The following is a 23,992-nucleotide window of genomic DNA, read 5'->3' on the forward strand; positions in this document are numbered from 1 at the left end:
CGGAAGAAGACCTGGTATTGGCCCCGAGCGCCTACTGGCGGTTATTCCTGGAAAAAAAGCTACAAACTGTCCTTGGAGAGAAGGTCAACCGCAACAAGAGGGTTAGGATCGATGACACAGCGATTGTCGTGGCAGTCAATGATCGTTCCCAGCGTGATTTGACCAAGCGCTTCAACAAGACCGAAATTGTCTGGGCTCCTATCGAGAAACAGTTGCGGATGTGGTCGAGTCATTTCTGTCGTGGAAAGAGACTCACGCTGAGGGTCTGTTTCAACTACGTAGAGGATTGCACTTCTCCATCTGCTGAACGGAAAGGGGAGAAGAGAGGTAAATCTTCCGTCACCAAAAGAATGCTTGATGATCGGGATGCCCAGCTTGATGCTGAAGAAAATGCGTGCAGCCAACAATCAATTTGGCGCCGTGTTTATGACTTGATGAAATGTGGTTCGGCTGCATGCCATTTGGGTCCCTACTGTTGGCTGGATCCAATGGGGAAGAGGCATTACCGACTCCGCACGCAAACTCTTAGGCGTTTGGTTACTATGTCGAGAAAGGTGGTACCTTAGAGACGCATAAAGACGTTCCGGATGAGATCCGGGATGAGCTCTATATGGAGGAACAGCAGAGACAGGAGAAGGAAAAGCGTAAAGGCGGTAACATTCTTAGGGATGGAGGGCCGTATCAACCTATCAACATCAATGTTCACCCATCCCACTCTACTGGATTGGCCCCGATGACCCCGGATGATGCCTCGGAAGGGCTGAGAGCTGTGACTCTTTTGAATATTCCTGGGTTCAAAGACGTAGCTGTCAAAGAATACGGTGAGTGGCTCGCATCGAATGTATCCGATGATATTCTCAAGGCTGGATTCCGACAATCGTGCGATATAACGCTTTCAGATGGCTTCGAACTTGAGCACATCTTCAAGGATCAAAACCCAAATTTCTTCGTCGACAAGGGGATCAAGCCCGGAATTGCCCGAAGTTTCGTAGAAAATATCCGTGACTGGGTGGAGAACGTGAAGAGGGTGATACCGATCGTTGAGGTGATGTGAAACAATTATTTTGGTGTAGCTAGCGGCCCTTAAAAGTTTTGACGAATAATATATACATGAGATATATATACAAGAGATATACCACGAAAGTAGACATCTTCACTTAGAGCATTTCCAAAAGATATGATGTGTAATTTGCAGGTTGAGTTGACGGGGCCAGATCGCGATGGCGCTCGGTAGTCCCATATTAGCAGTACTTTCGACGTAAAGTTTCTTGCACGGCTTCAGTGAGGTTATCCGGCTTCCGGATTGCTCCAAGGAGCTCCTCAAGTTCTGTCTCGTCGCTGCATCGTATCTTGTCAATCAATGCGGAAAAGGCATGGCGGTATTGTTGCGCTTCGTATTGGTAGGCAATGCCAATATCCTCTTGGGAATGACCTTGGCGGCAGGTTCGACCGCTCACGCTGCTCACAAGCGTCCGTTGTTTTATATTAGGCTCAAAACAGGTTCACCGTACAACAGCATGCGACGTACCTGGTAATGTAGCCATCAGATTTTGTGCACAGATCTCCAAGGAGCAGAGAAATGTTAGTGGGGGATGTAACTGTCACGCTGAGGGGGCCTCGGAAAGTAACCGACAGGCGGACATATTACGTCATTTCGGTCAGAACGAAGAGGGGAACTGCAAACATTCCAAAAGTGGGAATGGCGCGTTCGAGCTACGGTTCAGGATTCAATGCGTGGAGTGTGTAGGTAGGACCGATTTTCGAGTATTACTGTACGACTGTACGAAGTATGAAGACAATAAACTGGCATCTCCAATTGCGATAAAAGAATAAGTCCCTTTTCAGAAAGAGTCGCTGAAGGCCTGATGACGAAGCACTATCCATCAAAACCAATGAGAAATTTACCTTGCGTATACAAGGGCCTCAGACATATACGACCCTCGCAGAAGAGAAAAGGGGACATTAGCGGGTGTCTACTGTATTTTGGATGTGAGCTCAGTTAGATCATATATCGCAAATTCAGCATCCATTCCTCGTTTGCCTTGCGGTTGTCAGTCCATCCTTGCTGATTCGGAGTTTAAAGTAGGCACTGGAATGTTACGGATGACTGGAGACTTTTGTATTGGTTTATTCATCCCGTCTATCATCCCCTCTATAGCCGTCTATTGGAACGTCGAAGATTCCAGCTGAGAGATGATGGTGGGCTGCAGCGGAGCCCTGCTTATAATTCGTCAACCTAGTAACATACCGCCTGTACAGCTGAATGGACGGTAGATGGAGGGGTAATGCTGGACGAAATAATATAGGCGTGTCACAGGGCCGCCCCCCACCGTCGCGGGTAGGGGGTGTCCCACAGCCATAATGCAATTAACAGCCATAATGCAAATTTCCAATTTCTTCAACTTCTAGCTAATTTTTTAGACGTATAAGGTCCAGGATCCATGAAATAAAGCCTATCAATAGCCTTATTAGCCAATAATGTATCATCCTCGTCATTTTCAAGTGTTTCCTCCAATTCCTTAGCAGCCAAATCGGCCGCCATTTTCTCTGCGTCTTTCCGCCAAGCACGAAGCTTCGACTCACCTCCTTTCTCACACCTTCGCTGTACTAGCCTATTGCCTGAAATCGATGAAAGGGGACTCTTTGTAGCACCCTTTACCCATCGCTTGCTTTTTGTAGGTTTTTTCCCAGGCGTTTTATGGCTAAGGACGCGCGCAAGGCTCATCTCAGCAAGTTCCGCATTGTATAGAGACGATTTTCCGGCATCAATTGCGCGCCGTATATGCTTCCGAATTTTATGTAAATCAGGATTCGGGTTATCAAGTAGCGGGAAAACTGTCTTCTCCAATTTTTCAATAAGCGCATGAGAATTGGGCGGAGAATTGGTCGCTGAACTTGGGAATTCGCGAGTAGGTGACGGCTCGTCGTATATACGTAAGGTCTCTTCGTCCGAATACTGCCCTAAATTACCCAAAACTTGTGTCGGATCTAGTGGCCAGATACCAGTAGATTTGAACGAGGTTTGGATAGTTTTGGACCTTAAGGCGTGGCGTCGGACGGCGTCAATATTGCGGAAAAAGTCGCGTTTTTCGTTGCTTCCACCCCACGCCACAACCTCAGTATTCGCCATTTTAAACTTATGTTTTAGGCTTAAAAAAGCCTCAGCATCAAGGGGCTGACATATATGAGTCGTGTGAGGTACAAAATACCAAGGAATAATCAGGTTTTCCTTACAAAAATCGAGAAATTCGATAGTTGTATGAGACGCATGATTATCCATTAGCAAAAGCCTCGGTCGCCCGCGTCGTACACGGTTTTTTGTGGCTTCATGAAATGAGCATAGCCATCGGTAAGCAGTCTCACTATCCGTCCAGCCACTAGACGTCAAATGGATAATTTTGTACGCCGAAGAAGAGGTTGACATATTACTATACCAGTCTTCCATGTGGACGCTACCTTTGACTAGAAACCACGGAAACATCACCCAGCCGTCAGCGGCAATACATTCAATGCCAGTAATAGTTTCACCTCGATCTCCAGTAGCAATAGTAGCAGTTTGACGTGTAGAGACGACGTGTTGGTTGAGTCCTTCGCCATTTTGGAAGCCGGTTTCATCCCAATTATAGATCTCATGAGGTTCAAAACCATGCTCACGGTAGAGATACTCAAGCCTATCTACCAATGGCTAATAACTCCAGGATCCTCGGCTTGAATTCGTAAAGACTCCTTTGATTTTTGGGTAATAAGCTTGATGTGTGGAGGTAGACGCCGTATAAGCCGATAGATATACATTGAACTAACAACTCTCTCCGAACCCGCTATTTTCAACAGGCGATTTGCGGCAATTTAAATGTCTTTTGCAGTTGGAGGTGTATAGCAAGAATTTAGCACTTCGATCCAACTAATTAATGCATTTTCCTGATTCGAATTCAATGCATTATTGGTGGTAGGGCGATCGGAGAGAGATGTCTGTCCGTTTTTGCGACCGCGAAGCTTCGAATAAGACACGCGATAATGGTCCGCAGCCTTACGTAGTGATGAAAATTCTCGCGTAGTATAAGCATGTAATGCCTTAGCTAGCAGATCCTCTTCATCACGAGTTTTTTTAGGCATTTTTGGTGGGTAGGAATACGCGTAAAAGTTGAAAAGGTAGGAAATTTGCATTATGGAGGTTAATTGCATTATGGCTGTGGGACACCCCCTACCCGAAGGGTGGGGGGTCGTCCCGTGACACGGCTAAATGGATAGTCAAGCCCAGTTATTTCTCATGTTCCCAAACATCTTATCTTGCTACTCCATTATTATTTTCTAAATATATCAACAGTCTATTTGTGAAATCGTTGAAAAGAACCTGTTGATCAAGATGCCTGTTGCAGCCATCAACTCGTACGTGATGTTAAAAACAGTTTTCCCCCTCAGACCATATTGCTTAGAGCTAATATTTCCAATATTGTAGGTACGAGGAATTTGCACAAATCATCAGTAGCGGGAAGTCCGTTGTAATCAATTTCTGGGCAACATGGAGTGGACCTTGCAGAACTATGTCGCCTATTTTCGAGAGAGAGCTCTTCAGCTGGACAGGAAGCGAGCTAGTTCCGATGATCCTTCCGGTAACGTACACCGCCACTTAGCCAAGCTGAACAACTTTCTGGCTCCCTATAGTTTCCTGGGCTTTAGCACTGGTGACGACCACCCTAATATGAATAATATATTAGATCTTCAAACATAGGGGCCTAGTCCGATTTGACTAACTGTACCACAGTATGAATTTTAGCTACAGTATCGCACGAAAAATGCAAAGAAAAAAAAAAAAATTTAAAGTGTCGGTACAGCTGTACCAGACGTAAAAGTGGTACAGTGGTTATTACTGTAGAAATAAGTTTTCGGGATATGTTCTTCCGGTCATTAGTTTCCCGCAGTCTGGGTGGCTGCCCTCGCTGCACATATCACTTCATTACATACCCTGGATGGTTTCTAGTTAATAATCTGTTACCTTTCGCTGCTTTGATATCCTATCTTCTATACCTGGCTACTCTCATCATATCACCTTTCAGAGTGTTATAAAATATCACCTTTCAGAGTGTTATAAAGTAGGATTATACAATGGCATGGCTGCTTTCTAATAACTACTTCTTTGCTGTTATCCAAAAATAATGCACTGCAAAACTCCATCGTGCGATACAGAACTGAAATTACCATCATGAGTATGCACTTCATTGGTACTTCAGGTATTGACTTCACGCGATTTCGAATTAGACCCTAAACAGAGACATTGACGGTATTCTGATCCAAAAACTTTCTCATTGCGTCCTTCTCTTCATCACTTATCTTGCCAGAATGTTCGTCCCATTCATCCAATCTGAACAGATGGTCATAGTAAAGAAGGGTGAGGATTCCCCCATCCAAGCCCTCTCGTTCTTTGTACGGCGAGCCACCGACTATGCAAGTGATTGTGAAGATTGCTAGGGAATTAGCTTTCTGTGTATACGAGTATGTAGGATGTAATTCCATACTTACATGACTTGATGCTGTTCGACTCACTGACATACTCGTGTCTCTCTGCAATGAATACCCTTGAAGCATATTCTCTGGGGGAGTATTGAAACGATTCAATCATATTTACCACTAGAGGCGTTAAGGACACTATGCTTTGCTCACCCAGATCTTTGAATGCATCGGTGACCTGGGAAGTCAGATAACTCCGAGAGGGGTTCATATGGATACCTCGCTGCGAGTGTGAGTCTTTGATTTGATGTAGCCTAAATTGGGGTTCAGAATTGTCTGGCCTATAGAGTAGATGTCAGGGCTTACCAGAGTGTCTTTTTCATATCCTCCGAAGCATATTTGACGAGCAGCAGACTTTGCTTGAACTGTACCCATTCATCTTCACTTGGTGGGAGCTGACAGAATACTCCATCCCACCATCGCAGACTGGACCAGCTTCTAAAGTCCAGCAAACTTTGCAAATTTCCCTGTAGCTTCTTTTGTAGCCCTTGGGGAAGGCTTGCAGGGAAATTGATAAACAAGACTGGTGGAAACAGCCTTGAAACATTATCTGCTTGTGCGGCGATTTGGCGCGGATTGGAAATTGGGAGACTAGCATCCTGGCCAATTCCACCTGGCTTGGCTTCCAAGTGGGGGCTAGGAGATACGCTGGGGTCCATATCAGAGAGTGATCTGAATATTGATCATATGTAGCATAGATGGAAGGGCATCTAATAGTACTTTAGACAAGAATGCTCACGGCAATGACTTCTTTGGGGGTTCAAGGATGGAATACCAGAAAGCTATTCCAGGCCCCGCTCATTGCCAGTTTTTAAAGTCAACGCAATCATTACGGCCCTATGGGCTAACTGTCTTGTACATCTTTACTATATCTGCATGGTGTGTTGTCAAAGACCCTCTTCAGCCAGCCACCCTAGGCTACGCACGGTCAGGTTTGTGCGACCATATGTAATCATACCGTGAGGCAAACCTGTTTTACGTACATTAAAAATCTGCGGCTGTGGCAGCATATTCAAAGGTAGCGTCTTGAGCCAGAAATTGGGCGAATGATGGGCCCACAAATGAATCCCAAAGTGTTCAAGATCATCGAGCTGAGTGTTTGTTCGAATGTATCGAGTGAAATCCAGCGTTTCTGAGTGGAGACCATCAAGTATGGTGAATTTAACAGGAGAATTTAGTGCGTTTTGGTTCTCTACAAAAGGAGATTGTGAAATTCAAGGTAACCTTGAAATACAGTATTTGGTGAGAATTAGGCAACATTGTATGAATAGATTGTAGATATATGAACCAAGTCAAACGAGAACATCACGAATCCATCTTTGGACAACAGGCTTGCCCTGATCCAGCACCTTTTGATTCAGCTCCTGGCTATCAAAAAGTTTTTTATTAATCTTCGACTCGTACACACACCGGTAAATAGTGAGTACGGCCTTCTCCTGCTTCGCTCCGCCTTCTTGGCGAACATTCCTGTCCTTGTTTTCTCCAACGTCTGTTCCTTTCTTCCGTTCGAACCCTAGAGTTATAGTCCTGAGACCTGACAAGATTGTTTAGCATTGAATGTAGCAATTCAGAATAGTTAGGCATTCATACCGGTCTGAACAAGCGGATCAGCTTTATCCACGAAAGGAAAGGTCACAGCGAACCGCTGTACGTCGTCTAGTTTTCCCTGGCCGAGAGCAAGCATCTCTACCATATATTTCTCAATTGCCTGCAGTCTATCTGCTGGGACCTCTGGAATCTTTGCATAGAGATAACCACCGATAGCCTCGCGATAGATTTGTTTGCTATGGTAGTAGTCTCCAGTGAGTTCTCTACTTTCAGGATCAGCTTGGTGGCTGGCATTCACGGTAAACCTGGGGAGCTACTCGTTAGTAAGCCAAGTTGAATAATTATATGCAACCCTTGCGTACCATGGTGTGGTTCTTGTAAGAAAGTCAACAAGCTTCGCGCGATAAGATGCCCTGTCCCAGCTCGCCTGCAAGGTATGTCGCTCCTTTGCATTTATCTTTCCTAATTTCGATTGAACCGTATGTTCAATCTTTGTTGCCCAGCTATACTGCGTAGTCCAAATGTCATTCACATCATGTGAGCAACCGGTGGAAATGGGATTGAGACAGAAGACAGTCTGGGGGTCGTCATCTTTTATGGACAATCTAATGGCATCCTCCACACCCATGGTATTAAGCGGCCTATTTTCCATTGTTTGGATTTGAAAATCGGGGGAGGAAACATTCATATAGGAACCCTGCACTGGAAAATCCGAGGAAAACGAAGTGAATCTTTCCAGGTTTGAATTTATTTCTAGGTATTTGAATAAACTGCAACCCACCAGACCTTTCTTGCCAGGTCAACTGTGGGTCATGGTGAAATCATGGATGGCTGAAGTCATGCATTTAACTTTCATAGCTAGGACGGATTCTGCTTTACATACATCCCACTTCTTCGTATTCAAACTCTAACGTGCGCTAGTGGCATGCATGTGGTTTGGTATCACAAACAAGTGGACCCCTCATAAACAAGTGAAGTTGGCACTGCACTGGGAATATGGGCCCGATATAATATGCCCCCACATAGTTCTGACCCCTCAGCGTTTATTGTATCTACTTCAATTGTAATGTACACGTCATCAAGGGAGATCTCTACAGGAGCCAGCTGAGACTTCCGCTGAATGATCTACCTTTCTAGGGCGCATCTGGGCCTGAGCAAAAATTTGATGTAAACTCAGTCAGTTATGGAAGACATAAAAGGGCCGGTCCGCGCCCTCAACCCAATCTGATAGTTTCATCATAGCCATTCGACATTCTTCTTCTTAAAGTTTCAACATGACCGAGACTATCAGCCTGGGTACTTTGAGTAGCATTCCAGTCCCTCTCGAAGACGAGCCGGAGATTGCCTTTGCCAGCTTTGATGCCACTGATGTCCCAGACGGCAAGAAGCTGTTGGCCGAGGAATCTAAGGTTGAGCCGTCCGTCTGGTTTGTAAATTTCCCCGACAAAAGCGCGATCGAAGAGAAACACGCTCTACGGGACTTTTTACAGGACACGACCAACTACCGCACCTGGGCGAGTTCTAAATGGTGGTCTGCGGTATTGAATCATCCCAAAGTTCCTCAGGGTTACAGCCCCGAGGCAATTGGCAAACGCAGTTCTTTTTTTGCCAGATACGCTTCGAATCATATGAAGAAGACTCCATGGTGTGTGTAATCTTGGTCTCTACGCTCCGATGAGTACTAAGTGTATATAGGCTTGCAATGCACCAAGAAAACGACCGCACCCAAACCTTCAACTGCAAAACTACCGAATTCCATACCGAGATCATTAAAAGTGTTCTTGCCGGATTTGTCGATGTGCCACTGAGCGCTCTCAAAAGTCTGGAAGGGATTCTGGATTCTCTATCCAAGTCGATGGAGCAAAGTGCAGTAGACAAATCCGACAAACTGGTTGTCTGTGAGAGATTTGAATATATCCCCCAAGCGGATGCCATTAAATCATGTATGTTCATATAGTACTGACAAACAGAGCTATTCACTAATCCATAGGCAGACATTCGCCTCATTCACTTTGCTACGAACAACGAAACGAAGGTTATCAACAATGCCAAAAAGAAAGAGAGCTCTATTTCATGCGAAATCAAATACAGCGACTACGAGGCCGAATTCAATCAAAAGAATTGGAAGGTAGCGGGGGCGTTGGTCGATGAAAGAATGAGAGATGACATGAAGAAGTTCCTTGACAACAATGAGATTGATTGCGATCCCGAATAGATCAGCATACATTAACTTGTCAATCTCGGTCAGCAGGGCAAACGAGGGGAGATCTGATTGCAGAGACAGAATGATTACAAATTGAACCGCATTTTCTCATATTATAATAATTTCGTTTACTCGGCACCATCTCATTTATTTGACACTCTTACTGGTTGCGATGTCATCTACCGAGCCATAATGACTACTACGTTGAGGGGAACAGGTCCTGATTTCTTCATTGATCTATTCTCAGATCTGTCCCGTCAAGCCAAAGATCTGAGCCCATACAGATTACTGCCCGTGATTCTATGCACATATACGCGCTGAGGATGATCATAGCCCTTTGAATAACTAGCTGTTTCTGCCTCCTATTCTGTAAATTTGTCGTCCGTATGAATGAAATCACGAATCTCGGTGAATGAACGTAGTCAATCTTCCACACAACAATTTGGTTATTTCTTAAATGGGTTACCTTCCCTCCGTGGGCTCTCTATTTCGCTCCGTCTTTTACGGACTTGAATCGGAAAAAGCTATAGATAAACCATGCCAGATAAAGTCCTGTGCGAATAGCTTGCATGTCGGGGCCAACGTACTTAATACCGCCCCTGGCGTTGCCCTCGGGCTTGAACTCGCGCACTTATGTTGTCATGTACAGTAAATACTATGAGCTTGGCGCGCCCTGTTGGGGGGCTGTAGATTGAGAGGTAGATTAGGGTCATGGTCACTATGGCTCCGCCACTCATTCTCTGGGCGTTAAAAAACCATACAATACAACGAGGTCTTGCGGACGATGTAAAGAAGTGGGTCAATCTGTGTTGCAATGCGGTATTTTCTTGATGTAATGGTTGCCTAACGGATGATCGGTCTTCTGGAGAAATGGACAATCGTGGGTCCAAGTGCAGTATTTTCTTGATGCACATGCTCCTGTAGGGAGATGAGCTGTGACTATCTATACTTGGACTGGAAGTTCTAAGAGAGGGGATGGCTCAGAGCAAAGAGACACACTATGTACTGGTAATGGTATTGAAGATACTGCGAGGAAGTCACCAAAATTGCAAGTGGAGCTCTGTGGGTCGACGATGGCTGGCTGAAAACTGTGGACTCAATGCATCTCCAGTGTCCAGAGGGATCTCCCATGAACTACTGTACAGTAGTCCGTCAGATATCATCCCGCTAATACGTGGCACGAACGAACTTTCAATCGATCGGCATAGTATTTACAGTATCTCTTCCTGCCACTTCATGACACAGGCTGTTGGCCTAGATTCTTTTCCGACTATCGTCAAATGATAGGGTTTTTCTGACCGTCGTCAAATCTCAAAATTGCTTATGCGTTATGCCTGTCTAGTTCACGCTCTAGATTTAGGTCGAATTTAATATTTTGAGGTGGGTGATCGGGGTTACCTTGATTGTGCTGTTCCATCTTTAGACTACTGGTTGGCTCTCGTCGCTCCATATTTGATCCCTGCTAGAGTCCTGTGCCGCGGGGCCTGTAGCAAAGTGGAGACGCTAAGTCACAGGAGTGAATCGACAAGAGAGGAAATTGGATCCAATCAACTCCAGTTAACTACGAACTAATTCCAAATCATTCAACTGCAGCAGTACTCGTCACCATGCATCGTGCCTGGAAAGGGAATCCCAGGAGAATGATCAGAGACTACCAATGTGAGAAGGGCTCCGCTAAGCACCATGAAAGGCTTAGATCTCAAAGATAAAACATCTCAGGAAGGTTAGATGAGCTACAAAAACTGCTCACAGAGGTTAAAACCAAGCCTCAAGACAGTTCCAGCACTACAAAAACCCTGAATAACCTGCAGACACAATTAAACGCCATGAATGAAGAACTCAAGAAGAGTCCCACCACGCAAGATCTAACCAAGCTTCAAGGACAACAAAACAAATTGGAGCACGATGTTGAAGAGTTCAAGACATCTCCATGAGTCACCAAGGTGGAGAGGAAATCCAAAACTCAATGGTATACATACTAAATGATGAAACAGATGGAAGCTCTACTATCTCAAAATAGGCGAGCTTTTCATAAGTCAAGATCCTGAGAGGTTGGGAACCCCATGATATATAAACGAGCTCATACTGATGTAATAAATGTATAATTCGACGCCCTCAGAAAATTGCCTGTGGGGTATATAACCTTCAAAATTCGCCGAGGGGGGACACAGTATCAGAAATGTGCAAACTGGAGACTTTTTGTCTGTATACAAAAACAGCGGGAATTCCATGTTATCACTCTTGGGTTGCGTTATTCTAACAATAGGGCTCAGAAGATTTCAACGAGGTTCGCTTTACCAAGGAACAAGATGAGTTTATCGATGCCAATTTTATGATAAAGCATGATGAAAAAAAAGCCTACGAGTTACAGGTACGTCTACCAACGGCTCCTTTCTCCCATTATCTGGCTCGTTACTAATGGCTCACCTTTGGACAGTATCCGCAGCTATCGATTTGACAAAGGGCTAGGATTCAATGAGGATAGGAAGCAGATTAAGACGTCTTCGGATTGGTATATCATTGATTTGTGGACTATCATCCCAGCAAAAGCGATTTATCAAAGTAGTTAACAGCATGAGGCTCAGCCACTTTGAATTCTATGACTAGAGTATGTATCCCAAGCAAAAATATGCTCTGTCATGGTTGTAGCTGGTTGCATAATTTCCGGCCAAACGCGGGTAATCAGGTGTCTAGGCAAAGTTCACTATCATCGACAGAGAAAAAATCAATGCCAGGCTGCGTCGCCCAATCTTGCGTTTGTGTCGGCTTGACGTGCGCCCTGCGTGCGCGATTTTTGTCATGCATGCATAGGCAGGGTAGACCCGTTCCGTCCCAGCAGTGCAAGAGAAGCGGTAAGGAGCATTGACCAGGATATGCTGTGCTTTGATAGATTTCATGCAGCCATGGTCATGTTCAGTAGTTGTGCTCCGTATGGCTGCGGGATGATGGGAGAGTACAAAACTACAAAACCAGCTGAGCGCTTGCTTTCGCCACTGGAACGCCATGTGGTGGGGCCAAATGTGACGTCGCCAAATGTGATGGGGTCATCACAGAAGATCTTTCAAAATGATCACTCGAGACGGGGCCTGAGACACACATCTAAGGAAGTGGACAGCTGAACCCTGCCTACGGTATGATCCCCAATTTCCCCTCTATAAAGAAAGCTACTACTCTGTAGCCGTATCAATCTTTTTCTTTTCTTCTATCCACCAACCATCGAATCATACCATCTTTCCTACTTTCCAGATTAGGTATATTCCACCAATAATTCATGTTTCAGTCTACAAAGGCTCATCTCAACTTTGTATAAATGCAGCATCTAAAAGCAAGCCACGATGGACCCACCTGAACAGCCGCGAACCGAAGAGGAGCCTCTCACATGGGCCATTCTGACATTCGTCGGGGTACACACCGTCAAGGAATCCACGATCAGAGCGCTACCCAATAGATTACCCGAAAATGAGCGAAACCTCTTCGTTGTAGGCCTCGCGGGTACAGTGTTCGAAGGCCAAAACCCCCAAAACCGCATGGAAGTTCGCTGGGAAATCCGGATCGATGTGGATCACCAGTTCCATGTGAACACCAAAAAGATATGGAAGAGAGCAAACGAAATAGATTGGCAAGGGGAAAATTGGAGAGTCGTGAAGATTGTTGCAGACCCGGAGAATTATTATAAAAACATCAGACAGAGATTCTACAACAGGACAGGATACTTTGATGAAACGAGGGAGAGGCAAGGTAATCGTTTTGAAACATCAGCCGAAATTCTGAGAGGGATGTTTGTGGGAGGAACCTATCTTGATGGTCTCTAGTCTTCTGCTATCCTCCAATCTCCGGGGCTACCTTATGTGTTGTAATTGTCTACTCGGGATCCAAGTCCGGGTTAAGCATTGTGTTAAAACAGAATATGAATGAATTGATCCTTTTTATTTTTCCTTGAAAACATTCTTTATGTACTCGCATTTCGACGACAAATTATTTTATCGCCGGCTGCAAGTTTGCCTGGTCGTTGCCCTCATGCTTTCCACCAATATAGGTCTTGCACCGCCCGTCGACGACTATGTGTTTATTTACTTGATATCGTCGAAAGTATCTTTGAAAGCGTCGTTGAAAATGAAAATTCGGCCAGCTCCTAAATAACCGTAGCGTTTTTTTCTTCATCACCGTTGTGAATCTGCGAGCAATTTAGCTATCTTACCCCTCCTCCCCCCCCAAAAATTTGGTTAGCGTCTTTATCTCCGTAGTTTAGAGCGACGCTAGTCCCAAACTGGTAAAATTTAAACATGTTTTCACCACTCATCGGCTGGTCTATGATATTTCGTTCATTCTACTATTATCATTGTTGAAGATACTAAATTTGCCAAATCCTACATTAATCAACATTGCGGCTCTACGAGCAGACCTTTGCTTGCTATATTTGATCGTCAACTCTTTCTTTCTATTGCATGGTTTTGTATATATTCTCAATTCGGTTAGTCTAGCTTCAGTGACGCTAGTCCCAAACTGCAAACTGGTAAGGCAAGGAAAGAATAAAAAAACACAGGAACACATGAAATACGCATCAAAAGAGACTTGATTTTTTATGCGATGAAAAGCGAAAAGCGCAGCAGTACTTGGTGCGCACAAAGATGCGCCGAGCAACTATAGAACCGGGCTCTCGAGGGATTCTTGAGCCTTGGCAGGTCCTTTACTGCTGAATATTGGTTGCCAGGAAACTAAGGCAAAGAGAGGTGCAACTCGTAACTAGGAGCGGGGTGAGAAAATTTTTGCTGGTAGACTTGGGGGTGGCAAAGTATCAGGGGATGCACAGACATCAAAACAAGTGGAGACAAATAAGCCAATTAAATTTATTAAACACCATCCTCTCTTTTCTGCGAAGGTGGTGATTAATTAAATACATTAGACAAAATTAAAAATATGATAAAGAGTAAAACACTCACCAAGAGCTTCCTTTACTTGCGCATAAGGGATAAGGACCGTGAGAACTAACTGCCATCAACAACTTTTAACTTCCTATTTACTCAACGTTTATCGAGGGTGCAATGGTCAACACATGTTTAGGATCCACCAACCCACCCGATTTCCGCTATGACATTTTTGAAGGGCACCCGTTTCCTCACTCTACTATGACAAGTGCTTAAACACGTTGAACCGTCTCGAAAGCAATCGAAAATGAGCGGCCTCTCAATTCTTCTACGCCGCCGCACTCAAATGCGTTTGCCTGTCTTGTTCTGGTTCAAACCCAGTTAGCTGCTAACCTGATTAATCTAAGTTTTGTTGAGTAGCCAGGGAGCTACTATCATCGCTCTTAATAGGGCGGACATAGTGGTGCAAAGACACCGTTGGAAGGATAAACATGAGGGCCAACGGGCAAGCAAACTTGCAACCGGTGAACAACCGGTTGTCTCATACTGTAAATCTGAGGCCAAAGTAATGAACGTGTAAACAGATTCAATTATTTTCTTGTCAGAAAGTGAAAGAAGTAGGGTGTTTACAGTATTGAATGTGATTGGCCAGACTGCAGACTCCACCCCAAGTCACACGTATTTCCTAACACCTAGGCATCCCCCATAAGTCCAAGTCTATTGCAACGGGTGGTTTGCTGTTAGAAATCGCTCTACACAGGAGATCAATGGGGGTGTCACCATCGAGGGCCGACACCAAAGAGAGAAACAGTTCTTCTCAACAATTCCGCCTTGGACTGAGCTCAAAAGAGACCGAGTCAGTATCAATGCATTGAAGTCCTTCCTAGGTCATCTTTTGTACGACCACATCCGTTCTGAATTTCCGGCCGTTGTAGCGGATATTGAACGACTTTCTCTGGAAACTCAAAAGGAATTGGAGATTCTTGGTCCCTCCCGTCAGACCCCTGCAGAACAGAGACGGTTCTTGACACGTATCTCATCCACTTATCAGAAGGAGGTTGACAAGGCCTTAAATAGAAACTATAGCGCTGATCTGGAGGCATTAAGCATACTCAAGCTTCGGATGCATTTACGGCAGTATGCGGATGATTCTGCCAAGTCTATGGCAACGAACGGGCATGCCAAAGTGTTCCGTACGATTCGAGATGAAAACGATCCAGAGTTCCGCAGGCCAGCAGATGACTTAGACAACATATACGACTGGATAAGGCGTTACTACCTTGACTCCCGAGGCTCTGAGCTACCAGGAACAGTGAACCCCATTGTGTTGCAGAATATGTTCCGCCAGCAGTCCAGCCCATGGGAGGAAATAGCGGTCAAATACCTTGAGATTTCCTCCGCGGTTCACTCTTACAATGAAACAATTTTTGCAGAAATTCTGCCTGACGAGGATGTGAGAGAGAAGCTCTGGGGAATTGTATCTTCTCGGGAACAGGAGACATACGATCAAGCGCATGAACAGCTCCTCAAGATACTGAAAGACGAACGAGGGGGTATCCTGCAGACTGTCAACCACTACAGTAACCATACAAAAACAGTCTTGGCAAAGTCTACAAAATATTAGTTCGTTCTGGCGCCAGGATTTTGTCAATATCGGACTATTTTGGTTCACTTCGTCAAGGTTCAGATTGACTACCTATTCCACGGAGCATTTTATCGTAGCGATACTGTAATAGAACTCGGCCGTCCTCCCTTAAGGGTCCATGTCCACTTGGCTGGAAAATGGATCACCCCACATCGCAAAGAGTATCGACCATGGGCCCACGCCGTTATTCACGAGTTGAGATGTCAATGGTGGGAGGCGGGCTACAGAAAACGTCGGTACTAATTTATCGCGTGGGTGAAAGGCGAGGGAGAAGTTCGCTACTCCAGGGAGGTTCGTGTTCGCCCCGCCCGTGAAAAGTGATGACCGAGAGATTTTAAAGCGATCTATCCTTAGAATATCATTACTTAAGACTTATCCATATACAGAGTAGTACCGTTTCCCGGATACAATCCGAAAAGCAAGGCCTGCAGAAAGGTATCCATTAGTGCTCTTTAGGCGGGTCTAAGAAATAAATAGAGAGATTGATGGCAAAACTGATTTCGAATACCACCGTAACATGTATATAATATCACATATTAGCACCGATCTCACCAAGGGCTCTAGGTGTTGGTTCCAATCCCTTGTTTGCAACGACAAAGCCAGATTACAGATGGTCATACTTGCAGCATAACCAGCAACTAAGCCAAAAGGACTAGAGAACAACCTCTTGAGGGTTAAAGCCCTACACCTTTCCGTTTGATGAAAATGAACAGTCAAAGTTGTGGTCCATGTAAAACAGAGGGCGCCTTCGACCACTTGTTATGCATGAGGCCCTTCGCTAGAAGCGACAGGAATCAATTGGTTATGCGTTACTCGACAAGCACCTTGCTCTAAAAGGCGGTATTTGACAGGTGAGTGTTTCCTGAGTGCCAAAAAAAGAGGACATAACGAAAGAACATGCCATGGCCACCCCTCTGGACCTTTTTCTGCCCCTTCAATTTCTTATGAATCTTGTTCGAAATAGGTTCTAGTGCCTTAATGATTAGCAGTCAGGCCTGCGTGCCGAAAGTGGCCTCTGGCACTGTCTTGTCGTTGGCCGACTTGGTTGATACTGTACAGGTTTCCAGAAAGGACCCAAATTCGCGGTCGGGATCCTCTGCATAGTAGCACCAATTGCGTCTTATGAAGCCTTTGAGTTCAGCAAAAAACTCCTCAATTGGATTTAGGTCCGGCGAGTACGGAGGCAAATAAACAAGTTTGACTCCAGCATCAGCACACATCTGCGAAATCCGCTTAGAGTGGTGAAACGATGCATTGTCCATGACCAGAACAGACTTTGGCTCCGGCCATCTTCCGCAATGACGAAGAAGCTCATCGATGAAATCTTCGAACACAGTGGCATCCGTTGACCCCCGAACGACGCGAGTAAGTAGAATACCATCTTGGGCATATGCAGGCAATATTTGATAACGTTCGTCACGGTGAAACTGTGACACTTGTCGAGGTGCTACACCGAGTGGTGACCAGCCTGTCCGTCGGAAACCAACTCGTTTATCACATCCAGATTCATCAACATAAACAAGGTGGTACGACTCAAAATCCGAGAGATTATGAAGATAGATTTCTCGTAATTCGGCACTCTGCTCTTTAGCACTCTGTCGGGCGGTCTTTTTAGACCAGCCTTGGGATACAAGGGCCCTCCTAATACTAGAGGTGGTTGCTAGTATCTGAAATTCATCCCATAGAAAGATAGCCATTTCCTCTAGATACAAACCTGGTTTTTCCAGCAGATGATCACAGAGCGCCTCTAGCATCGGTGGTGTTATGCTTCTTCTCCGGCCGATACGAGTTGGGGGGCATAAACGTGTCCAAACAGTCGCAAGTTCCTGCGGATGTTTTTGATCGTCTGTTCGCTACATTCTGCTGCCTCGACCATTTGAGAACGGGTAAGCGACTGGCTTTGTATCATATCACTGATGAGATGTAGCTTTGACAGTGGTAGTCTCGGTGCCATATTGCGCAGAAATTCTAGCACTTCTCAGATGGCGATGCTGAGAAGGAAGGATGTCACGTATGGAGGGGCAGCGGGGTAGGAGTTTCGTGTAAGATACGCTATTATACGTTAAGCAGTTGTCCTGGAATTAAAAAGTTCTATTCTTAGGAATGGATTGCCCTGAAACGAACGAAGTGAGAGAAAGGGATTTAAACACGGGATGTACCTGTGCGCGAGACGTTGCAAAAAGAGGTGGCTTAACTGTGCCCTGAAACGAGGAACGAGTGAAGGGGTTACTACCCTGCGCGAGCTGCCCGCAAAGTTTGACTTGCGTTCGTACTGCAAATTCTTGCCAATTCTCGCCGTTCGATTCGTCGATTTCGGCCGCCAAGACGCGTTCTTGTTGGCTCCTGCCACTATCTATTTCTCCATCCATCTTAGCCATTCCAGCCATTAGGGTTCTAGGGCTTCATTCTGCACTTCTCTGTACGTTCCCATCCATGACTGGCTCGTCCTCGGTTACATAGTTCTCTCATTGGACTAAAATACTGCTATTTACTTTCACGCTTTGCCTCGGTGATTTGTGGAGTCCTCATTGGGCTTAGCCTTCGCTTCTCCGCGCTTTTATCCGGGCTTTTATGCCTCTTGTGCTTCGTCTAGTCTACTATCCACGTTTGCATTCAGTGCTTGGCTCTTTTCTATTTTATAGCTTATTCCCACGCCTTGCTTCACTAAACTGCGACAGCACACTCCGAGCACTGTCAGAATATTGGTTGTAGTTACGTAGCTTTATAGTTTCACTCATTCCATTGTTTACGCTACTATGGTTCAAACACTTCCAATCGGCTTCGGCTGTTGTCTTCCGTAACTTTAATCACGCTATGCACCGGCTCGTGCAACTGACTATGCGCACATGGCTGAAGTCTCATGGAGAAACAGACCGATGGAGGGAAAGATTTATCAGGACTTTAGACGAAAATTTTCCTACGGGTGAATATGAAAATTGGGGGAAATGCCGCCTGCTCTTCCCTCACGTTCGGTCAGCGATGGCTCAACGGCCAGAATCACAAGGGTCTCAAGTACAATGGGCCAGTCTACTATATCGAGGAGGGTGGTATGCAACAGAAAGCGGGCATATCGCATATGCGAGGGGTATGGCATCGAAATCAAAAAAGCGGAGAGTGAAGTTACTAGGTGCTGAGAATGAAGAAGCACTTATGAGTACTGCAATGTTGGCAAGAGCATACTCACTAGAGGGACGATGGGAGGAGCCAGAGCAGCTCCAGGTGCTAGTGATGGAGACGAGCAAGACGACGCTCGGCGTGGACCATCCTGACACGCTGACGAGTATAGCGAACTTAGCATCGACGTTTTGGAACCAGGGACGATGGGAGGAAGCGGAGCAACTCCAGGTGCTGGTGACGGAGACGAGCAAGACGAAGCTTGGCGTGGACCATCCCTCCACGCTGACGAGTATGGACAACCTAGCATCAACGTATATAGACCAGGACCAATGGCAGGAGGCGGAGCAGCTCCAGGTGCTGGTGATGGAGAGGAGCAAGACAAAGCTCGGCGTGGACCATCCCGACACGCTGACCAGTATGGCAAACCTCGCTTTCACCTGAAAGGCTTCAGGTCATAATACCCAAACCGTAGGTTTACTACGAAATTGTCTATCCAAGCAGAAGCAAATACTGGGACCCATTCATCACCACACCTTGTCCCATTCTGAAACTTTGCTGGACTGGGAAACAGATATGTTGAATATGATACCTAGATGAGCAAGATAACTTTATAATATCTTTCCCTCCCAGAGGGCCCTGCTTCATAGTGTGACTTGATAAGATAATGTTCCGATCATAAAAGGAATTTGTGCAGGTTACGCGAAAGAGCTTACCCTTATCATTCTGGCTAGCATTGCTGCCAAGAGAGTGAAGGCAGCTGTGAACGTGCTCAAAGTCAGAGTATTTCCTGTAATTATATGTCGAGGAAAGTGGGGTAGTAAAATACACCCGGAATGGTTTAGTTCCATTCGTGTCGTGATTTCTATGTTTGTTCTAGGGATTCTCGACACTCCCAGAATCGGGACTTTCAACCCCCTTTCCCTACTCAAGTAAGCAAGGACACCCTAACGTGTCCTCGCATCTTCCGCTCTTTTCTTTTTTTCAATCAACTAACCAATTAATTCATCTCATCTTTTTGGATTGGTTCCCCTTGGTAGATTAGCCCCATTCTTGCATACAATGACGTACTGTATCAGCTTGCTCTGACAGTTAGCGATCCCGGCAGTGCCTTAGTCATCGATTATGCACAGCAGTGTATACCGACCTGCGCCTTGTCGAATGGACAGGTGCGATATAAGAACTTGGAGTTCGGGTATCTACACATGTGCTCTCCTGAGCTCGGCGCTCTGATCCGATTTCAGCCGAGAAAGGAAGAAAAGAAAGTAAGAAGAGAAGGTATTATCAAGTGATCATAACTGGATAAACTATAGGTGAGCTGAGGAGTGATGAACCCGGCTCTAGCTCAAATTCCGTTCAGGGCTGCCGTAGGTATAGCCCCATAAAATTCCTACCCAACCTTCTCAATAACAAACTCCGTCCCAGCGTTATAAGTGGCGTGATCCCCATTGCCCATAATCCTCCACTGCCCATCAATCCAACTAATCGTCAAAAACTGCCCAATACTCCCCACAGGCGGCGGCTCCTTCGCGCCAATCAAACTCCTAATCTTCACAGGATCCCCACTACACACTCCGCCATCAGAACTCGGCCACCGCGTCGCGAATAGCGCAAACGTCTCGAGGTCATACGCCGTGGCCCAGGGAACACCCCAGTACCCCATATTCACCATAGGTTCATACGGCGCCATAGAGACGCAGTGGTCGTCCCCCACGTTTTGCTCTGGGGGGCGGGTGTCCTTGTGCAGCATGCGGAAGTTCCCGTGGGAGTCTGGGGTGTCGGCGCGGTCGTTGCCGCTGAAGTGAAGGCGGCCGGTATTATCGTAGTTCCATTCGCGGATAAGGAAGTTGCTGTCCTTGGTTGGTTCGTCCGTAAGGGTGAGCCAGCAGGTTGCGGTAGGGGCGACAACGGCCAGGGTGATGTATTTGTTTGCGCCGTTCACCGTGGTCTTGAAGCGGATTGTGTCTTGGTAGTAGATTTCGGCCATTAAGATTACCTTTGCTTAGGAGTAAGGATAGATGGTTCTTTGTAGGTGGTGGTATGGAGTATACGGAGCTTATATAGCCATTCTTCAGCGGCGTGAGAGCGCTGAGTCTCAGATCTAGGCCTAGATATCAGCTCCGATGTGGCTAGCTGAGTCCGGGCTGAAGATCAGGGATCCCGGTTGTTGGACACTCAGCAGCGTAACAACAGGTAGAATAACCAGTTGGCCTTCTTTTTGCGTTGCGCTCAGCAGGTTCAGTCCCGAGGGATGGCGAATTAGTTGCAGCGAAAGCAATACTAAGTCGGCAGTTCTTGCCCAAAAATTTTACAATGCGGGGTGAAATCAGCCACATCGTATTGGGTATATACTGTACTGGTTCTTCAGAAAATGATTGGTTAAAGTCGGACCGTGTTCTCATAGCAATGGGTCTCCTGTAATGAGTCTGGTCGGATGGAAATAGGGACCGGAGGATGCATAGCCGGCCACCATGACAAACTCCTCCACCATACTTCGTAGATCCTGCATCGATCAAACTTCCCCTCGGCTCGACAAATACAGCGGCGCGTATCGATCTCTACCCTAGGCACAGGCTTTCTGTTCAACGAAGACTTCAGCTCGGCTAAATTTATCCTTCTAAAATCTCTCATAGCGCACTCAAAATCCAGCCAGTTCAAGTTCTACCCGTGTACTACTGATATACCATACTCTGTGTGTCTTAGCTTCCTCGAATTCTCATCTCCTTAAGGATAAGGCGATGAACCCCCTTCGTGTCGCAGGGTGGTTGGAGACTGCCGGGGAGTCAAAGGACGGTGCTTGAGTAAAGGTTCTTTTCGCGCCATCGGTCGTTCTGCCTTTCGATGACACGGTCAATGTGAACTTTTTGAAATACCGAGGAAACCTAGCGGTAATCAACAGAGGTCTCTTGGTTAAAGCATGCGCGTGAGCCCGGTGGAATATCAGCAAGCCACGAACCACGCATCAAAACGAGCACATGCTATGTTTATCAATTCTCCCCAAATTTGCAAATTTGGGCGATGAGCTAAATTCCTCCACACCCACCCGCCAGCCTGAACGGACAAGCTAGAAGTATCGTGCCTGTGGCTCCTGCTATTCTTTCATATCTAGCGCAATCTGCTTCAGCTAACAGGCCCTCATCCTATAGGGGCTTTTGGATGCCTTTTAATAAGTCCCAACGCCCATCAGCCATTCATTCCTTCGTTCCCAGCACTCTCGGCCAAAAGAGGATGGGAGCGCAAGTCGCCTCCATGGCTCGCTGGACTTACTATCTATTGACTCTGCTGCTGTCATCCCTGGCATCTCTTCTCTGGTTATCATCAAGTCTGAAGACCTCGACGCCGGTATTAACCCTCACATACGGCGCATGCGAATGTCAGCGTTCCGACAGAAGCGTCACCCCAACCTCATCAAAGGACGCGGCCTCTGCATCCGTTTCTTCCCAATCACCAACCATCACACTCGGCCTGCCAGCGCCAGAATCTGCATCTCCATCATCACATTCGCCATACATTCCCGTGAAACCATACGACCAACTCCTCCATTCGCCCTTCCCCTCAAAACTCTGGCAGAAAGCCGGTCCTAATGGAATCGATGAAGCGCGCCAAAAAGACATCGAGTCCTGGCAAATCCGAAGCCCCGCTCTGCACCACGAGGTCCTCACAGGCGCCAGTGCTGATCAATACGTGCGTGACCAATATGCCGACATCCCCGATTTCCTCAACCTCTACCTAGCACTGCAAATGCCCATGCTGAAAGCCGATTTTCTATGACAATTGATCCTCTACACTGACGGAGGCATCTGGAGCGACCTCACGTGACCTGCCACCAACCTATCGGCACCTGGATTCCTGAGAAATACCGCAACAAGACCAACCTGGTGGTGGGCCTCGAGTTCGACGGATTGCAGTTCCACAGCTGGACGGTGATGGAAAAGCCGAAGAGCCGCCACATCGCTGCGGTGATCCGCTACATCGCTAAGGCGCTAAAAGACTCGGCTGGAGAGTACCACAAGACCATCGCCGGGCTCACGATGCAAACCATCAGCGATTTTGTGGACGTGACAGGCCCACAAGCGATGACTCTTGCGATCCTCGAAAGCCTATCCGTCGAGATGCGTCAGCCAGTGGGACGGCCGAATATCTCGAACTTGCATGAGCCCGTGCTCCCGCACGACGTTCTGGTCTTACCGAATGCGGCGTTTGCTGCGCAGCAGGGCGGCTGGTCCAAGGACCGCGGTCCATATATGGTCGAGCACCATTATGCCGGGTCCTGGAAGAATGACAAGGGAGGGGAAACCACTGCGAAGCCAACGGAGGTTAGAGCTTCCACATTTCCGGAGGACATTTTATGAGAGGCTAACCTTGTTGTATAATCTGTTGATCCATACTTTACCTTTTCTTTCCTCTTGAAGCCAGCTGGACTGTTGCGTTCCATTTTCATTTTCCTCATTTTCTCTATCACTTCCTTGGAAGCACGAGAAATTCCTCTACGGTGGGCAGAGCATCGAGAGACATCGCAGCAGTTTTCCAAAACTGACAGTTCGAACTTCCAATTTTAAAGTACCATTAAATCACGGATGGACAAATCTTGTCGCAATTCAGAGAGCATAGGACCTACCTTATCGGCCGATTTTCGTAGGAGACTAAACTAGCTGGACGAGCTTCACCAAGGGAAAAGGTCAAATAACTATGTCATCCATCTATTCCGGTGAGTCACTAAAGAACTAGATGGTGAAATAATATTAACCTAATTCCCGTGTCCGGTGGGACTTGCAAGAGTGATCAGCGACAACCTAAAGCGCTAGGACCGAATAGAAGGTAAATGTAATTCCGGTCTAGCGAGCTGTGGTAAAGTGTTTGGTGATACAGAGTCGTCCGTTACTGCCTTCCATGTCGGAAATATGAGAGGCGGTCTTTCAAACCCTAGTCACATGATATGCCAATCCTGATATGGTTATGGCGCACAGTATTTAACGGCCTGTTCAGAGGCTGAAATGGTATAATGCTACGAGTAAAGGACTTGTCAAACCGAGAGGCAGCCAAATACCGCTAGCACCGTTTGGGAGATGATTATTCAGCGTGTGCTCGATCCACCTCTAACTTGTATACAGT

General features: G+C 46.3%; 10 protein-coding genes across 10 annotated transcripts; 7 read left to right on the forward strand and 3 right to left on the reverse strand.

Annotated features, from left to right (window-relative positions):
- Positions 1-4,363: 4,363 nt before the first annotated feature.
- N7446_005601 (thioredoxin family protein) lies at positions 4,364-4,631 on the forward strand (the record flags this gene model as incomplete). Its single annotated transcript, XM_058514349.1, has 2 exons — positions 4,364-4,386; positions 4,457-4,631. 2 exons carry the CDS (start codon positions 4,364-4,366, stop codon positions 4,629-4,631), a joined length of 198 nt encoding a protein of 65 aa, XP_058371527.1.
- A 628-nt stretch (positions 4,632-5,259) lies between these two features.
- On the reverse strand, positions 5,260-6,164 carry N7446_005602 (uncharacterized protein; the record flags this gene model as incomplete). Its single annotated transcript, XM_058514350.1, has 3 exons — positions 5,260-5,462; positions 5,518-5,759; positions 5,812-6,164. The coding sequence occupies 3 exons, from the start codon at positions 6,162-6,164 to the stop codon at positions 5,260-5,262; spliced, it is 798 nt and encodes a 265-aa protein (XP_058371528.1).
- A 633-nt stretch (positions 6,165-6,797) lies between these two features.
- Positions 6,798-7,418, reverse strand: N7446_005603 (uncharacterized protein; the record flags this gene model as incomplete). The annotated part of the gene is made up of 3 exons (XM_058514351.1): positions 6,798-7,039; positions 7,096-7,366; positions 7,416-7,418. 3 exons carry the CDS (start codon positions 7,416-7,418, stop codon positions 6,798-6,800), a joined length of 516 nt encoding a protein of 171 aa, XP_058371529.1.
- Positions 7,419-8,327: 909 nt separating this feature from the next.
- On the forward strand, positions 8,328-9,268 carry N7446_005604 (uncharacterized protein; the record flags this gene model as incomplete). The annotated part of the gene is made up of 3 exons (XM_058514352.1): positions 8,328-8,698; positions 8,749-8,996; positions 9,048-9,268. The coding sequence occupies 3 exons, from the start codon at positions 8,328-8,330 to the stop codon at positions 9,266-9,268; spliced, it is 840 nt and encodes a 279-aa protein (XP_058371530.1).
- Positions 9,269-10,939: 1,671 nt separating this feature from the next.
- Positions 10,940-11,190, forward strand: N7446_005605 (uncharacterized protein; the record flags this gene model as incomplete). The annotated part of the gene is made up of 2 exons (XM_058514353.1): positions 10,940-10,979; positions 11,009-11,190. The coding sequence occupies 2 exons, from the start codon at positions 10,940-10,942 to the stop codon at positions 11,188-11,190; spliced, it is 222 nt and encodes a 73-aa protein (XP_058371531.1).
- A 1,401-nt stretch (positions 11,191-12,591) lies between these two features.
- Positions 12,592-13,068, forward strand: N7446_005606 (uncharacterized protein; the record flags this gene model as incomplete). The annotated part of the gene is made up of 1 exon (XM_058514354.1): positions 12,592-13,068. The coding sequence occupies one exon, from the start codon at positions 12,592-12,594 to the stop codon at positions 13,066-13,068; it is 477 nt and encodes a 158-aa protein (XP_058371532.1).
- Positions 13,069-14,612: 1,544 nt separating this feature from the next.
- On the forward strand, positions 14,613-15,745 carry N7446_005607 (uncharacterized protein; the record flags this gene model as incomplete). Its single annotated transcript, XM_058514355.1, has 2 exons — positions 14,613-14,669; positions 14,882-15,745. The coding sequence occupies 2 exons, from the start codon at positions 14,613-14,615 to the stop codon at positions 15,743-15,745; spliced, it is 921 nt and encodes a 306-aa protein (XP_058371533.1).
- A 2,950-nt stretch (positions 15,746-18,695) lies between these two features.
- Positions 18,696-19,324, forward strand: N7446_005608 (uncharacterized protein; the record flags this gene model as incomplete). The annotated part of the gene is made up of 2 exons (XM_058514356.1): positions 18,696-18,813; positions 18,894-19,324. 2 exons carry the CDS (start codon positions 18,696-18,698, stop codon positions 19,322-19,324), a joined length of 549 nt encoding a protein of 182 aa, XP_058371534.1.
- A 946-nt stretch (positions 19,325-20,270) lies between these two features.
- On the reverse strand, positions 20,271-20,867 carry N7446_005609 (uncharacterized protein; the record flags this gene model as incomplete). The annotated part of the gene is made up of 1 exon (XM_058514357.1): positions 20,271-20,867. One exon carries the CDS (start codon positions 20,865-20,867, stop codon positions 20,271-20,273), a length of 597 nt encoding a protein of 198 aa, XP_058371535.1.
- A 1,262-nt stretch (positions 20,868-22,129) lies between these two features.
- Positions 22,130-23,232, forward strand: N7446_005610 (uncharacterized protein; the record flags this gene model as incomplete). The annotated part of the gene is made up of 2 exons (XM_058514358.1): positions 22,130-22,636; positions 22,687-23,232. 2 exons carry the CDS (start codon positions 22,130-22,132, stop codon positions 23,230-23,232), a joined length of 1,053 nt encoding a protein of 350 aa, XP_058371536.1.
- Positions 23,233-23,992: the final 760 nt, after the last annotated feature.

Source organism: Penicillium canescens (assembly GCF_028828765.1).
Source record: "Penicillium canescens strain IBT 15451 chromosome Unknown utg000004l_segment0_segment0, whole genome shotgun sequence".
Classification (NCBI taxonomy): domain Eukaryota; kingdom Fungi; phylum Ascomycota; class Eurotiomycetes; order Eurotiales; family Aspergillaceae; genus Penicillium; species Penicillium canescens.